General features: G+C 43.2%; 1 protein-coding gene across 1 annotated transcript in view; it reads right to left on the bottom strand.

Annotated features, from left to right (window-relative positions):
• Positions 1–12,434, bottom strand: part of LOC135177557 (cytosolic phospholipase A2 beta-like) — a 36,832-nt gene extending 24,398 nt beyond the window's left edge. Inside the window, exons 1-6 of the mRNA XM_064148112.1 lie at positions 12,414–12,434; positions 5,488–5,560; positions 4,266–4,442; positions 3,488–3,624; positions 2,528–2,659; positions 1,172–1,230 (exon numbers count right to left, since the gene is read on the bottom strand). Of these exons, the coding sequence (XP_064004182.1) occupies positions 1,172–1,230; positions 2,528–2,659; positions 3,488–3,624; positions 4,266–4,442; positions 5,488–5,560; positions 12,414–12,434 (599 nt within the window). The remainder of the gene's footprint in view (positions 1–1,171; positions 1,231–2,527; positions 2,660–3,487; positions 3,625–4,265; positions 4,443–5,487; positions 5,561–12,413) is intronic.
• Between the last annotated feature and the right edge of the window lie 2,677 nt (positions 12,435–15,111).

Genomic DNA, 15,111 nt, shown 5'->3' with positions numbered 1-15,111 from the left:
ATGTTGCAGACATTCATAAGTGCTTTCATGTATCTGAAAGGACCATTGAAGCTAGGTAGTACGTAATCTCAGGCTTTCTGCCAAGTCCAGGGTATTTCACCAAGCACCACTTCTAGCCTAAAACCTTCTGCTTAAATGTAAATAATGAGGGCTGATTTCCTAAGAGGATCCCACACACACCTTGTAACTTGAATGGTGAAAGATATTCCTCATATTTCTAGCCTGAAACTACTCAGTTCTATTTCCAAGCACTGCATCTTATTCTGTCCTTATGCATCTGGCTGTGGTACCTTCTGCATTTGCAGGAGATCCTTATTCCATCTCTTAAGGTACCTCTCATAGGAAAATTGAACAGATTTTCTTGAATTACCTTGTGGGAGAAATTAACCAAGCTCACCAGCAATTTTCTTCTGCAGCTCTTCCATGTTTAAGAATAAGAAGCTTTATTTACAGTTCCTTCTACCATTCATGCAGTCATTCGGTTTTGACTAAACTGTATTCCTTTTTTTGTTGTTGGGGTATTTTTTAGGGGAGGGTTGGTTGTTGGTTTGGGTTTTTTTGCTAATGCTAAGCTCAAATATGTCAGGACATGTAATTTAGTTTTGGTGTTGTGTTTTGTTGTTTGTTTTCCTTTTTTAGCCAAGTTTGTGATAGCATTTAGAAGAGTTATAAGTTTTATCTTAGGGGATTTGTTCTCCTCCAATCAATGCTGATTGCCAGTTTAAGGGGGATGGTCTTAATTTTATTAGTTTTGATTTTCTAACACTGTCCACATAACTCTCTCTATACAGCTTTATAATAATAATAATAATAATACCATTTTCTGGCCTTTTAGAAACACCAGAGTGCTCTAGACATTGTTAAATTGGTATTAATGACTTGGAAAGTGTCTCAAGTTTTGTGTGCATCTTGTTTGCAAGTTGTTGCTTCATGCCAATGTTACTATATTCCCATGATCGGGATGCACACGTCAAGGAAAAGGTTAAGATTCACATAAAATACACTGAAAGGCAAAATTAGCTGGGGAAGGAAGTCAAGCTTAAAAAACAAAGGTTTGGAACAGTCATTTTAGCTCCCTGCTGACAGGAAGAGCTGGAAAGAGTTTCTCTTTCTCTGAGATATCACTACTCCCTGTCAGATCTATACTTTGCCAGTTTGGAATTTTACTCACATCCTTTCCATCCAGAATTCTACTTCCAAACTTTCCCACTTCTTAGCACATGCTTCTTTCTAAAAAGAAAATGGTAAAAAAAAAATTAGTGATAACGAGAGGCCGCAAAGAATTGGCAGTGTAGACAGGCTTAAGAAGCACTTCCGAGGCTGACAAGTCTTCTGCTAATGTTACCAATAAAGCTGTGTGCTATCTCTTTCCAACGCTGAGATTGCAATGGAAACCACAGGCTTGCAAAAGGCACACAAGATTAATATCCTCCCCTCCTGGGATATGGAGAAACGTACATATTTCCAAAGGCACAATCAAGGGAAAGCTTGACTGAAACAGAAATGTATATGGCTTTCTGCACAGGTGGTATGCACAGGGGAAATGCACAGAAGCCTAGCAGCAAAAGTGACTAACATCAAAACCCGTTTGGATGCGTTCCTGTGCCGCCTGCCCTAGGTGATCCTGCTTGGGCAGGGACGTTGGGCTCAGTGATCTCAGGAGGTCCTTTGCAACCCCTAACATTCTGTGATTTAACTCACATTCGCACTGAAACCAGCAGAATTGAAGTTGAGAAGAGTACTCTGGACTGAGGTGGTTATTGAATCACTTTATTTCCCAGTGACTCACCCACTGGCTGAGATATGCATGGCACCAGCCTGCAGAGTCACAAGGAGGATCCATGTTAACAGCTTTCAGCATTTGGGAAGTAGCTGTTCTTTTGGGTATGGACTCCCTCCTTCCTGCAACGAGCATGTAGCAGTACCTCAACTGCAGCTCAGACAAGCCCAGGAGTTGTCACAGACCCATCCTAGCTTTGACTCCTGGACAACTCTCTCTCTTCCATGGCCTTCTTAATAGTATGTTAGCAAAGCAGGCATTCCTTTACTAGGAGCTACAGAAACCTGAGTCACTTAGAAGGAAACCCAGCATGAACTGCAACAGGAGAAGCCTGACAGAATCATTCCATTCAAGTGGTGAGTGGATTGTCTTTGTGTTTTATAATAAAAAGTTGCCATTAAAGAGGAAATGTCCTCTAAGCGTGGCAAAAGTGGAATAAAGCCAAAAGGTAAGGAAGTTATTTATTTGGATTATAAAAGATAAAAATTACTATTTACAGATGCTCCCTGTTAACATATTTTTCCCCCACAGAGATGGTGGGCATGGAGAGAAGCTGCTTCATTTTCTGAATCTGTGAAAAGAAATTAATGAAGTCACAAAAATCCAGCACAAAGATACCTGTTTTGATGAGCTGTTGATAACCATGTACAAGGATGTCTGTTTATGCAAACCCAAACCCCACTTTACACAGAAGCCAATGTGGACAGCATGATCTTGCTGATCCCTCCCTGTATTTTCAGTCCTTACCTCTGATTTCAAAGCAAATGTCTCACGGACTGTCTCCCCGGGTCTGATTCTAGCAACATTAAAAAGAACTGTGAACTGCATGTCATCTTTGGTGAGTGGATCTTCATCACACACTGCCAACTCTAAAATGTTCTGGTAGTACAAGAAAATAAATAGGCACTCTTACTGAGCTGCTATTACACAGGGGGAAAAAAATGGTTATAAACTTCTGCAGCTGCTTAATTAGGAGAGCAGTAAGAATCAAGAAACATGTGCTTTCCTTTTGGAGTTCGCTAATATGGAATGCCACCATTAAACCCAACTTCTGGGAACTTATCATAAAACAGATTTAGAAACTTACCTAAAATACCTGTAACAGAGAGCTCTTGCTATCCTGAGACGGAGAAGATGTCAGCACTCTGCACTGTTCTGATAAGCTGCCCAAGGAACACCCTCTTTTTCTTCATCCCCAAAGTCCTCTTGACTACCCATCTTAGCATAGGCTTGCCCAGGAAAGTACTGCTCCCTCCCTGGAGGTGTTCAACGCCAAGTTGGATGAGGCCTTGAGCGACCTATTCTAGTGGCAGGTGTCCCTGCCTGTGGTGGGGGGGTTGGAACTAGATGATCTTCGAGGTCACTTCCAATCTAAACCATTCTATCATTCTAAATCTTCTGCCTACTCCACAGCAACCCTTCACTTACAATCACTGAAGGGAAATCTCTTTCTAAATTAACCATGCAAAATAGCCCAAATGGAACACACTGTAGCAGTAGCTACTTTTCTCAGGTGACAACAAAGGGAACCTGGGCTAGCTCAGCATTTATACATTGATGTCTATACCCAGCTCAGGGGAACACTCCTGCATAAGTTTGCTTTTTGGGCTAACCAGTCACTTGTAAATTTTGTTAGACAAGCATTTTCTTATGTCAACTGAGGATCCCCAGCTATTAAAAATGGTGACAGTGCTGTTTTTTTACTACCTCAACTTCTCTCTGGATCCTAAAGTAGAATGTCTCATTCCAGACTGGGTTGTCAGAATTCTTGATGGTTTTGGTCTGAAGCTTTCCCTTTGAAGCAGACGGCAGCCACAAGCGCACATAGCAGTCTGATGCAGTCACTGTAGCAAGAAAAATTAAAGACCTGATGCCAACATTACAGATTAGAAGTAGGGCACAGGTGTGATTCTGGGGACCAATAAATATTAATACTTTTTTAATATTAAAAAAAAAAAAAAGTGAAAAGACCATGGGTTGGAAGCAACCAAAGGGACACCACCTAGTGCCTGAGTGACTGCAAACCACAAATGTATTCATGCACATACCAAGTACACCAAGAGACACATTTCCCACGTGAAGAGAGAGAGGTATAAAAGGCCCCACCGACCACTCACTGGCCATGTTCCTTACAATTCCAGTCAACGATGTTAAAAAGGTTTAACTGAAACTAGAGCTAGTTCCAAGGGGAGCTGTTAGGATGATTATGGGAAAGGAGACAGCAGAGAAGATCAGAGGAGCCTGGCTTGCTCAGTCTAGTCACACGAGCATGCGGAGGGGATGTGATGACTGTCTAGAGAGGTTAGGTACTAGGGAAGAAGATCTATTGCAGCTGAAGGCCAGCACAGGCCCAGAAACACCAGGGCATGAGCAAGTCAGGAATCTTCATCTCACTTCCAGCCTACATCTACTCCTCAGGGTTAGTGCAGTGAGTGCCTCGTGCAGCCATCCTTTGATAAGAGCCAGGGTGGGGAAGCACATTTACTTTGTGAAGCTGGACAACGGTGTGAAAGGAAATCTCCAAGGTGATGTCTTTCAGAGCTGGAGTCTGGACTTGACTGAAGATTTCTACTGCAGCCCGAGATGCCTAAATACTTCAGACTGGTATCAAGCAGTGAATAACAATGCCCCGCAAGGTTTTGGCAGGAAAGTGGAACTGTCCCTTCAATAGAGTAGATAGAAGAGATCATTGAAACTCAAAAACGCAGGCCTTGTCACACTACCACCTTGCCAGTATTCACCTCTAGATGCTGCTGCATGGCATTTGCCACAGGAATATGAGAAGTCCTTTGGACTGCAGTTACTCAAACAAGAGAGGGTTCAGGCCCTCTTGTCTCCCTTGCACCCAGGCTAGCCCAAGGTTGTGTTGGCTGGCATGGTGACCTGCAAGTGGCTTCTAATTCACTGCAAAGTGATGCTTTTTTGGTTGAACATGCTGGTTTTCACTAGAGGAATACACAGAACAGAGGTTTCAAGAGTGAGAATAGGTAGCACAAGGTCTCTGTCCTAACTGAGGAGCCCACAGGAGACCTCTGCAACAATGGCAGCTGAATGGCTGGTCCATAGTACCCCTTGAGAAGGAGCCACAGGAGGCTGTGAAGGTATGATGAGTTAAGGAAGGTTGACTACAGAAGTACACAGAGAAGTCTGTTTTGCCTGCATGTTCAGCATGTGCTTGGGGCTGGATCTGCAGAGGCCCTCCTTCATCACACCTATATGATTTACCATGACAGACCACCTGAGAACAGCAAATCCCTGCAATAAGATGGTATTTCAGAAGGCTTGAAATTCTCTGTCCCAAGGCATTTTTGTGTGTAACTGATACATCTCAATAAAAGGTCCAGCAGAGTGTGGCCTGTGTGGCAAAATTCCAGCCCATTCCATGATTTATGAATATCTTAGTTATAAACATCAAAACCTAACAACCCCAAGCAGATTTACAGATTGCATTGTCCTCAAGAGGTCTACTTTCCCTTGTTTGACCAGGAAATTTATCTAATCTTGGCTTTTACCATTTTCCTGAAACACCACTAGAAACATCCTCCAACCTCATGACACCTCAGGCATCTGATCTAACTTCAGCCCTGGCATTTGTACTTTTATTGCTATGCTTTGTCTACATTATTTACATACTTTCAAAGCTTGTGAACGCTGCTCACTGTGTAAACCCAGGAGGTGACTAAAAACACAATCAAACCACAACTCACGCAGGTCTCTGGATTTGATGTTCCTGGCTTGTATGACTCTTACAGAAAGCATGTGGATGGGGCAAAACTTCATCTGCAAGAGAAAAAAAGTGGAATTAGTTGCATCAGCTCACAATGCAAAAAACCAAGACATATTATGAATAGTACAGGGGACAATCTGTCCTTCTGCTGGTCTGTTTGTAGTTAGGGGACCATCATCCAGTGGAAGTCCACCATGCAGAGATGATACTGTGAGTGTTCACTGGGCTATTTGCTAAGTAGCTCTAGTAAGAGAAAACTGAGAAAGAAAACACAGACTCAGACAGTGATATGGAAAGATTCTGTTATCACCCTAGAGATGCTGGTGTTCATGCAACCTGATGTATGCATGGCCATGGTGATGGTTGTGACACCAAACTATCACAGGCAGGTCAAAACTGGGCCTTTGAGAGGCGATAATAGGAACTTACAGCTGCCTGCCTGGGATCTGTAGTACAGTGCTAACACTAAGCCTGGACATGACAGTACATCTAAGTGCTCTAAAATCTTCTTTGTGTCCCAGCTAGGAATAAATTTTCATGACACATGTAAGCACATGGCCAAGCTCACCAAAAGGCAGCAAGAGGAACACACTACTGACTGAGTGCAAGTGCCATAGGTCCAGCAGACATCTTCTAGATGAAGAAAAAAGTGCTCTGCTTTGGAGGCATAATATCACCTAATCAAACACCATTAGGCATCTTGAAACTACCTAATGGAATTCAAGGTCAGGTGAATGAGACTCTGATCAGCCTGAGCTACTTGAAGATGTTCCTGCTTATTGTGTAAGAAATGGACTAGATGATCTCTAAATAACGCTTCCTAAACCATTACTTGTTCCAAATTCTAACAAAGACTACAGCTTCCCAAACTAAGCTGGTCAGAAAATTCACATTCTGATAAGCCTGGATGAACACTCACACAGAAAACAGACACATGACAAAACTAAATGTGGGAAAATATTCCCTTCCCCCACCCCCACCAGATAGGAACATTTACATTTCCTTTAGTTTTTCAGTTGAGTGTTTTATTTGTTTTTTCACATGTTAGCACAGCTTGTCAGCAATAACAGCACACAGTCCTGCTTCTACTGATAAATGAAAACAGGGCCACACCACATTGAAAGCACTTCATTGGTCGGAGTGGCAGCTTTAAAGACACCCTGACTGGAGCATCTTACCTATTTGTCTAAATGAGAGTATCCCAGTGACACCCTAACGCAATGATTTGACTGGTTTATTCTGAAAGCAAACACCATGATTCCTTTTTCCTGACAATGAGATGGTTAACTTTGGAGAGACAACTTGCTGTGGAAGGAGGAATGTCTCTACAGAAGGAGCCACTTGCTAAAGTTAATTTGAAACTCTTTTAAGACCACTGGGCAGATTTATTAGAGAAGTTCACCTCATTCGGTTTCATTCAGTTTTGTTTAGATGTAAATTATATCAAATGGGTACCATTTGAACTGTGAAATAACACATTGAAATAAAGGCTTAGTATTCAAGAGTCTCCCTCTGAGCAGAGAAACCTTCTTAAACCTACTAAATCAGATTACTTTGTCTCATGGCCTCTTGTTGGCTGATTGAAACACTTGCCATATAAAAATGCAAGGCACACTGGTTCTTGTATGCCAGAAACTCTTTCTATTATGTTTTCCTCCAGTTCAGAACTGACACATTTAATATGTTCTGAAGTTAATGCATTTTGGACAAGTTCCAGTTAGGACACTTGCATATTATTCCAGTTATGACACTTCCATATTATTCCAGTTGCCCACTGAAAGCATTTGACTTTAATTTTCCTGTGCAAATAGTTATTTAACATAGAAGTACCAACTGGAACATTCAAACAGCATTCCTAGTGGGTTTCATTAGCATAAAATATTAGATTGTGTAGCCAATCATAGAGCTGACTGGTTTTAATTAATATGTTAATTCTGTGTTATTTTGTAATCAACTTCCCCCTTGCTCAACAGAAGCCCAAGCCATACTCAGAGTCTGCCTTCAGCAGAGAAACAGCTGCTGGTGTACAATTTGCTTTCAATTTTTTGTGAATCAAAATTTCCCAATTGCTTATAAAAATGGTGCATCTGCAGTTCATCAGCAGAGTAGTTTCTGCTCTAGTAAGTGTCATTTTTGCACCCTCCCATCCCCTCTCAGCAGCAAACACTTCCCTTAAACATGATGACACCTGCCCACCAATGGAAACATCATCAAAGATGACCATTTGCTGCTTCTGCTTAGGCACAGCCTAGGCCTCGTGTTATCACAGAGTAAAAGATGAACAGGCTCAGATGAGTAAATGTGGCCATAATGAACCTAGGAGAAGCCAGAAGCCATCACACTCCTAAGACTGTGATAACTCCATCCTGTGATTACCATTCAGAATTGGGCTAATTCTTTTTTTCCTCAGAAAAAGGCAGAACTAAAAAAGTCCAAAGCAGACTGTTACAGACTGATCAGAGTGATCTAAAATAATGTCCAAATGTGCTGACATTTCAGAATGCCCCTACAGAAAAAAAAAGTATGGTTAGAAATACCATTTGATATTTTCATAGTATGAAAAGCAGATTTATAAGCACAGACACCATATCCAGCTCTCGACAGTCTTGCAGCTCTACTGGTCTTGTCCTTATTAGTTCACCTCCTTGAGAGAAAGAGTTTCCTGCATAGGCACACAGAGTGACAAAATCCCCTCTCTAAATAACCAGAGGTAGCTTTCTCAGAAGCATATCACTCTTCTTTTTTTTTCTCATGGGAAATTAATAGTGCCACATTGAGATCAATGGCAGACTGCCAGGATTTGGCTACCTGCGTCAGCTCACATCCTAGACAGTAACACTCCCAACCAATATATAGCAGCATATCCAGAGTCCCAAAGAGCAGGATAAAAAACTGGGGGGGTGGGGGAAGGAAAAAAACAAAGAAAAAGATAAACTTCTTCTGGTGTGGTAGCATTTAGCACTAAACTACATTTTTATACGCTCCAAGCAAGTTTTTGGGGAGCCATTTCAAGTCCAAAATATAGCAAAGTCAATAAACAAGAGATAGAACTAGCATGGGAGAATTGCCACAGCTGCATCAGACCTCAACACACCTGCTGCCAACATCTCATTGATTGTAATAATACACATTTACTGGCCTGCTGTTTGGCTTCCAGAGAAGAGTCAGATGCCAGTCAGCTTCAGGAGGACACATAATTCTCCCGTTTATAGGTGCTTAGTCACAGCAACGTTTCATCCCCAAAAGGAAACTCTGAGAGTATGAAGTCTCAAAGCTCATTAATTACAAGGAGCCTCCCAAGATGGTCTTTGGATAGCAGTGAAAGAAGAAATAACTACCCATATTTTTTACTTAACTCCTTGTTGTCCCCCCATGCTGCTTCTAGAACAAGATCTCATGGATACCATCACTAGAAAGTTAATCTTCTGGGTGAGGGGAGGAGTTTCTGTACAGCCTGGCAATTTGGGAGCCTACTCCCATTACCACCTCTTTTTTCCTTTTCTTTTTTTTTTTTTTTTAATAAAGATTGCAATCTCAGAATTTTGCTCCCCCTGCACCAAACCCAAGAAGTTCTCTGAGAGAAATTATCACCACAGGATAACAGGGGAATTTTATACAAGAGGTTTGCTCTCTGACTTTTGACATTCTGTAAAGAGGTTTAAGATTTATCACTCCGCTTTATCAGTATCTTTAAGACATGAATAATTGCTTTCTTTCAGAGGTTACTTTTCTTTCTCCAGTGGCATACTAGAAGCTTATGTACAAGATCTCACATCAAATATGACCATTTGCCATATTGTTACAATTTATATTACTTTAGGTACTGAGAATTTTGTTTAACAACAACATGGAAATATGTCAATTAAGGGCAAAACTATATACTTCTAAAACACAAACCCAACTGCACCATCATCCTGGTTCCAAAGTGCTCTCACAGAATCATCTAGGCCAGAAAGGACCTCTGAGATCAAGTCCAGCAATTTTGCCCACTCCACCAAGTCTGTCACTACACTACTCTCTTCCACATAGACTCTTTAGCGCCTGGTAAGGGCTGAATTTATCAGCTCCTCTGTCAGTGAGAACAGTGCTGGCAACTTGTCCTTCCAACCAGCTGCTTGGCTTTGTTAAAATTAGAGGAATACAAAGTTAGGGTAGGAAAACTGACAGAATGAGGAAATGTGCTAACACAGGAGAGAGGATAGAAGGAGACATTGTGACCATGAAAGCCACATTTGCCTTGGAAATCACCATTACCAAAACCTTACCACTGGCAGTTGAGCAGTTAGTGAGTAGACCTAATGTGCCCTACTGTTAGAGTTTAAGACCAGTGTCTTCTTTGTAAAGTGTACATAAAAGGAGAGCAGGAACTGCAAGGTGGCAACACCAGAGGTGACACCACCAAACCTCACAAATGTTTACTCTCATTTCATGTTACTACTGACAGATTGTTTCAGGAGACACTGTGGATTTGGGATGTATTTCCTGATCATGTTCTATTGGTAACCTCTTTACATGTATGAGCAGGTGTCTCCCAGACTTTGTATTGGCAGACTGTCTGTGTATTTCTGTGCACACAAAAATTATTCTGTTGTTCCCAAAACTAAACTGCTAAAGAGCATTTATTCCTGTCTGAGCAGAAAGAAAGACCCTGATAAGAAGAGCAAAAGCATTCTCAGCAAGTTGTAAATTAACACTGTTCAACACTTCTGTGGTGATTTAGTAGCTTTTTACGAGCAGCAAAAGGTGAACTGGGAGACTCCTAGTACATCTTCATAGTTCAAAGCATCCACACCACCCTAAACAACTTGTTTTTATTAACAGAAAAAAAACCACACAAAGCAAAAACATAAACTCACTTTTTCCATCTACCAACTTACACATACTGAAAAATGCATTTGCCTGAGAGAATCGCAGTGCTACCTGCAGTATTTCCTTCCTTCAGAACAAAACTTTTCTGACCTGCAGCTGTGCCTGTGCTCTAACTTTTTGGCAGTGGTGCCTGTTAACCAGGAGTGTGTCTATGTGGAACATAAGTTGCAGCACTAAGATAAAGTGCAAGAACTTTTTGTTGCAACTAAGACTTGCTAGATAAAATGCTATCAAAGCCATTTACTCAAACTATCACATCCAAAATTATCTTGTTAGATAGAACATTGATATCTAAAATTGTTAGATGATATTTATATCTAAGATGGATAGGTAGCTCTGGATCTAACAGGGAGATACATTAGATAGAGATTTTATCACAGAGTCACCAAATGAACTTTAGAGGTTGGAAGGGACCTTCAGAGATCACTGAGTTCAATCTTCCTTTCAAGGCAGGATCCCCTAGAGTAGTTCACACAGGAATGCATCCAGGCAGGTTTTGAAAGTCTCCAGAGAAGGAGACTCCACAATCTCTCTGGGCACTCTGCTCCAGTGCTCTGTCACCCTCACTGGAAAGTTTCTCCTCATGTTGAGGTGAAACCTTCTATATTCCAGTTTGTAGCTGTTGCTCCTTGTCTTATTGCTGCTGACCACCAACAAGAGATTGGCCCAAGTCACTCGATACCCACCCCTCAGATATTTGTACACACTGATCAGATCTCCTCTCAGTCTTCTCTGGACTAAACAGCCCCAGGGCTCTCAGCCTCTCTTTGCAGGGGAGATGCTTAAGTCCCCCAGTCATCCTTGTGGCTCTCTACTGGACTCTTTCCAGCAGGTCTCTGTCTCTCCTGAACTGGGGAGCCCAAAACTGGACACAGTATTCCAGGTGTGGTCTCACCAGGGCAGAGTAGAAGGGAAGAAGAACCTCCCTAGACCTGCTGGACACACTCTTCCTGATGCACCTGACAATAGGATTGGCTCAGCCACAAGGCCACATTGGTGGCCCATGCAGAACTTGGTGGCCCATGCCGACCTTGCTGTCCAGAAAGTACATTACATTTACAACATCTACTCTTTGCCCCAAGCATCCAATCTTCGAACATTTCTCATCTATCACTTGAACTCTCAGCTCAAGCTACTGACACCTCCTTGAATCTTTAACTTCATCTGCAAATATCACCATGACACAAGTACAGTAAACATGCTTTACTCCTTGTGATCAGTAATTCTTTATCAGCCATGGCATGTCCCGTTTGTCTCACTCCATTTCAAACCACAAATGCCCATCTTCCTTCTATTCGCTGCAAAATTTGGCAGGGGGTGTGGTAGATGTAAGTAACTCACATCTCAACACAGTGTCCATTACTTCGCATCTTGCATTTCAAGACACTGTGTCCATTACTTTATAGAGACATGAAAGAGAAAACAACTCACAGCTAGTCGTTCTGTTGCCTTACACTAAAAATTATCAGTTAAAGTCTCCGAACGGAACTTACTGTTAGAAAACTCAAGTCCAGACACGAAATTGTTCCACTAGAAGCACAGACGCTGTAAACATTACATTAAAAGGTAGCTACATTAGCCAAATAGCTGATCAGAACTCTCCCCTGCAGCTAAAGTAGTACAAACTATGCTTTGCTGATAGAAATCCTGATGGGTTTTTCAGCTGGGGCAAGCAACAGACAAGTGCTATCCTGAGACAGGCATGCAGCGGGGCTAAAGCAGTTTCATTTTACAGGCAGGTAAACTCAGGCTGGCCAGCCCCTCTCCTGCCTCCCAGCGTCTGCCCCAGCACGTACAGCTCACGACACAAGAAATGGTCCACGTTCTGGCTGGGCTTTTGTGGGAGCTGGCTTACACGTTAGCTACCCTGAGGTGAAATGGGAAAGCAAAGCTCCAGACAACCCCACCACACCGCACCACCTGTCTCTGCACTTCGGCAGATGCACAGGGGAGGCTTTGGTGACAAGAGATGGAGCAGGGAGGTCTCAGCAGCAAGATGCTGGGCCAGAGCAAATCCCAGAGCCGCAATTCTCTTACCTTGGCTGGTGGGCTCCCCATGGCACGCAAGATGGCGACAGCAGCAGAAAGCCCAGTTTGGGTAACAGATCTGTTGTCAGCTGACAAACACGCTCACAGCTTGTTGCTGCTGCTGGAAAAACCTGAAGGACACATATAATTTATACAGGCACTGAGCTCCACCCTCTGCCTCCTCTGTGTGGAGAAGACTGCCTACATCTGAGACAGGAAGAAAGGCAATGTCAGAGGCAAGAGGAAAGCTGCAGTTATCACATCTTTGCCTGTCACTTTATTACCTCTCACAATTTGCCATTGCCCTGGCAGGTTTTTTGGTAGATTCTGCTGTGCTCAAAAAGTCTTCCTTCACTTCCCATCTCTTCCACCTATGTAGTCTCTAGCTAAATTTTCAGTATCTATTTTTAATTCCTCAAAAAAATACTCCAGAAAAAAATAATCCAAGGAAAGGAATAGAATCATGGAATCACAGAATTGTCAGGGCTGGAAGGAACCTCAAGGATCATCTACTTCCAACCCCCCTGCCATGGACAAGGACACCTCACTCTAGATTAGGTTGCTCAAAACCCCAGCCTGGCCTTAAAGACCTCCAGGGATGGGGCTTCCACCACCTCCCTGGGCAACCTGTTGCAGTGTCTCACCACCCTCATGGTGAAGAACTTCCTCCTAACATCCCATCTCAATCTACCCACCTCTAGTTTTGCTTCAAGCCAAATCTCCGATAGCCAAATCTCATCTATTAAAATTTCTGCTGGGAAACCAACCCATTTCCAGATGACTTTTTCAACTCTTCCTTGAACAGAGACTTGAGTTAGTGTATTATTTGGAATCTTCCTAACAACCAGTAAATCATAGAATCAACCAGGTTGGAAGAGACCTCCAAGATCATGCAGTCCAACCTATCCCCCAGCCCTAGCCAATCAACTACACCATGGCACTAAGTGTCTCATCCAGGCTTTTCTTGAACACCTCCAGGGACAGCGACTCAATCACCTCCCTGGGCAGCCCATTCCAAGGCCAATCATTCTCTCTGGGAAGAACTTCCTCCTAACATCCAGCCTATACTTCCCCTGGCACAACTTGAGGCTGTGTCCCCTTGTTCTGTTGCTGGTTGCCTGGGAGAAGAGGCCAACCCCCACCTGGCTACAACCTCCCTTCAGGTAGTTGTAGACAGCAATGAGGTCACCCCGAACCTCCTCTTCTCCAGGCTAAACACCCCCAACTTCCTCAGCCTCTCCTCATAGGGTTTGTGTTCCAGGCCTTTCAGCAGCTTTGTCGCCCTTCTTTGGACACGTTCCAGCACCTCAACATCTCTCCTGAATTGAGGAGCTCAGAACTGGACACAGGACTCAAGGTGTGGCCTGATCAGTGTTCGGTACAGAGGAAGAATAACCTCCCTTGTCCTACTGGCCACACTGTTCCTGATACAGGCTGGGATGCCATTGGCTCTCTTGGCCACCTGGGCACACTGCTGGCTCATCTTCAGCTTACTATCTACCAGTACCCCCAGGTCCCTTTCTTCCTGGCTGCTCTCCAGTCACTCTGTCCCCAGCCTGTAGCACTGCTTGTTGTGGGCATCCTGTAGATGCTTTGTGGTGGCACTCAAGATGACCTGTTCCATCACCTTGCCTGGCACTGAGGTCAGGCTGACAGGTCTGTAGTTTTCTGGTTCCTCCTTCTGGCCCTTCTTGTGGATGGGCATCACATTGACAAGCTTCCAGTAACTGGGGACCTCTCCAGTGAGCCAGAACTGTTGATAAATGATGGAGAGTGCCTTGGCCAGCTGATCTGCCAACTCTCTCAGCACCCTAGGACGGATCCCATCCGGTCCCACGGACTTGTGAGGATCCAAGTGGCTCAGCAGGTCCCTTACTTCTTCCTCCTGGATTACAGAGGGACTACACTGGTCCCTGACTCCATCTGCCAGTTCAGGAGTCCAGTTGTCCTGGAGACAATCTGTTTCACTATTGAAGATTGAGGCAAAGAAGGTGTTAAGCACCCCTGCCTTTTCCTCATCCTTTGTCACTATATTCCCCTCTCTATCTAATAAAGACTGGAGGCTGTCCTTGACCCTTCTCTTGCCATTAATATATCTATAGAAACATTTTCCAGTCAAATCTCTTCACTTCCAAGTACCTACTTGATGATTAGCTGGTCAATACAGAGATGCTGGCAGGGAAAGGGAAAGCTGCATATCTTCTGGATTTTTCTCCCCTACATATGTTTTGTAACAACATGACAACTTCACATCTCCTAACTTCCCATCCTATTGCCTCATCAGCTTGCTGGTGACAGCGATGGCATCCTCTGGAGATAGCAGAGGCTTGGCTTTCTCCACTTCTCCCATGCCTACTGTGGACTGTTGATAGACAACACATGTGGTGCCTCTCAGGCATTGTGTTCTGGCTATACCTTAGTCCACACTTGTAATTTCATGTTGGATGCCACGTAAACCCAGACTGAAAAAGGCCTGGAGGCAAGTTTGAATTAAGATATGTCCTCACTGGGAAACAGTAATATCAAAATGGACCAAGCCCCACCAAAAAGGCAAATGTGGACACCTTATACTGATGGAAAGAGAGGATGTCAAGAGTTAATTTTCATCAAGTAGTAGCTATGAGTCTGACTTTTGGAAAGAGAAGGAAAGAAAGTTAAATGTAACTGCAGCAACTCTTTAGCAAAACAGGATATTTACCTGAAGTCT

The sequence above is a fragment of the Pogoniulus pusillus genome, chromosome 1 (assembly GCF_015220805.1).
Source record: "Pogoniulus pusillus isolate bPogPus1 chromosome 1, bPogPus1.pri, whole genome shotgun sequence".
Taxonomy (NCBI): Eukaryota; Metazoa; Chordata; class Aves; order Piciformes; family Lybiidae; genus Pogoniulus; species Pogoniulus pusillus.
This window is presented reverse-complemented; position numbering and strand designations above follow the sequence as displayed.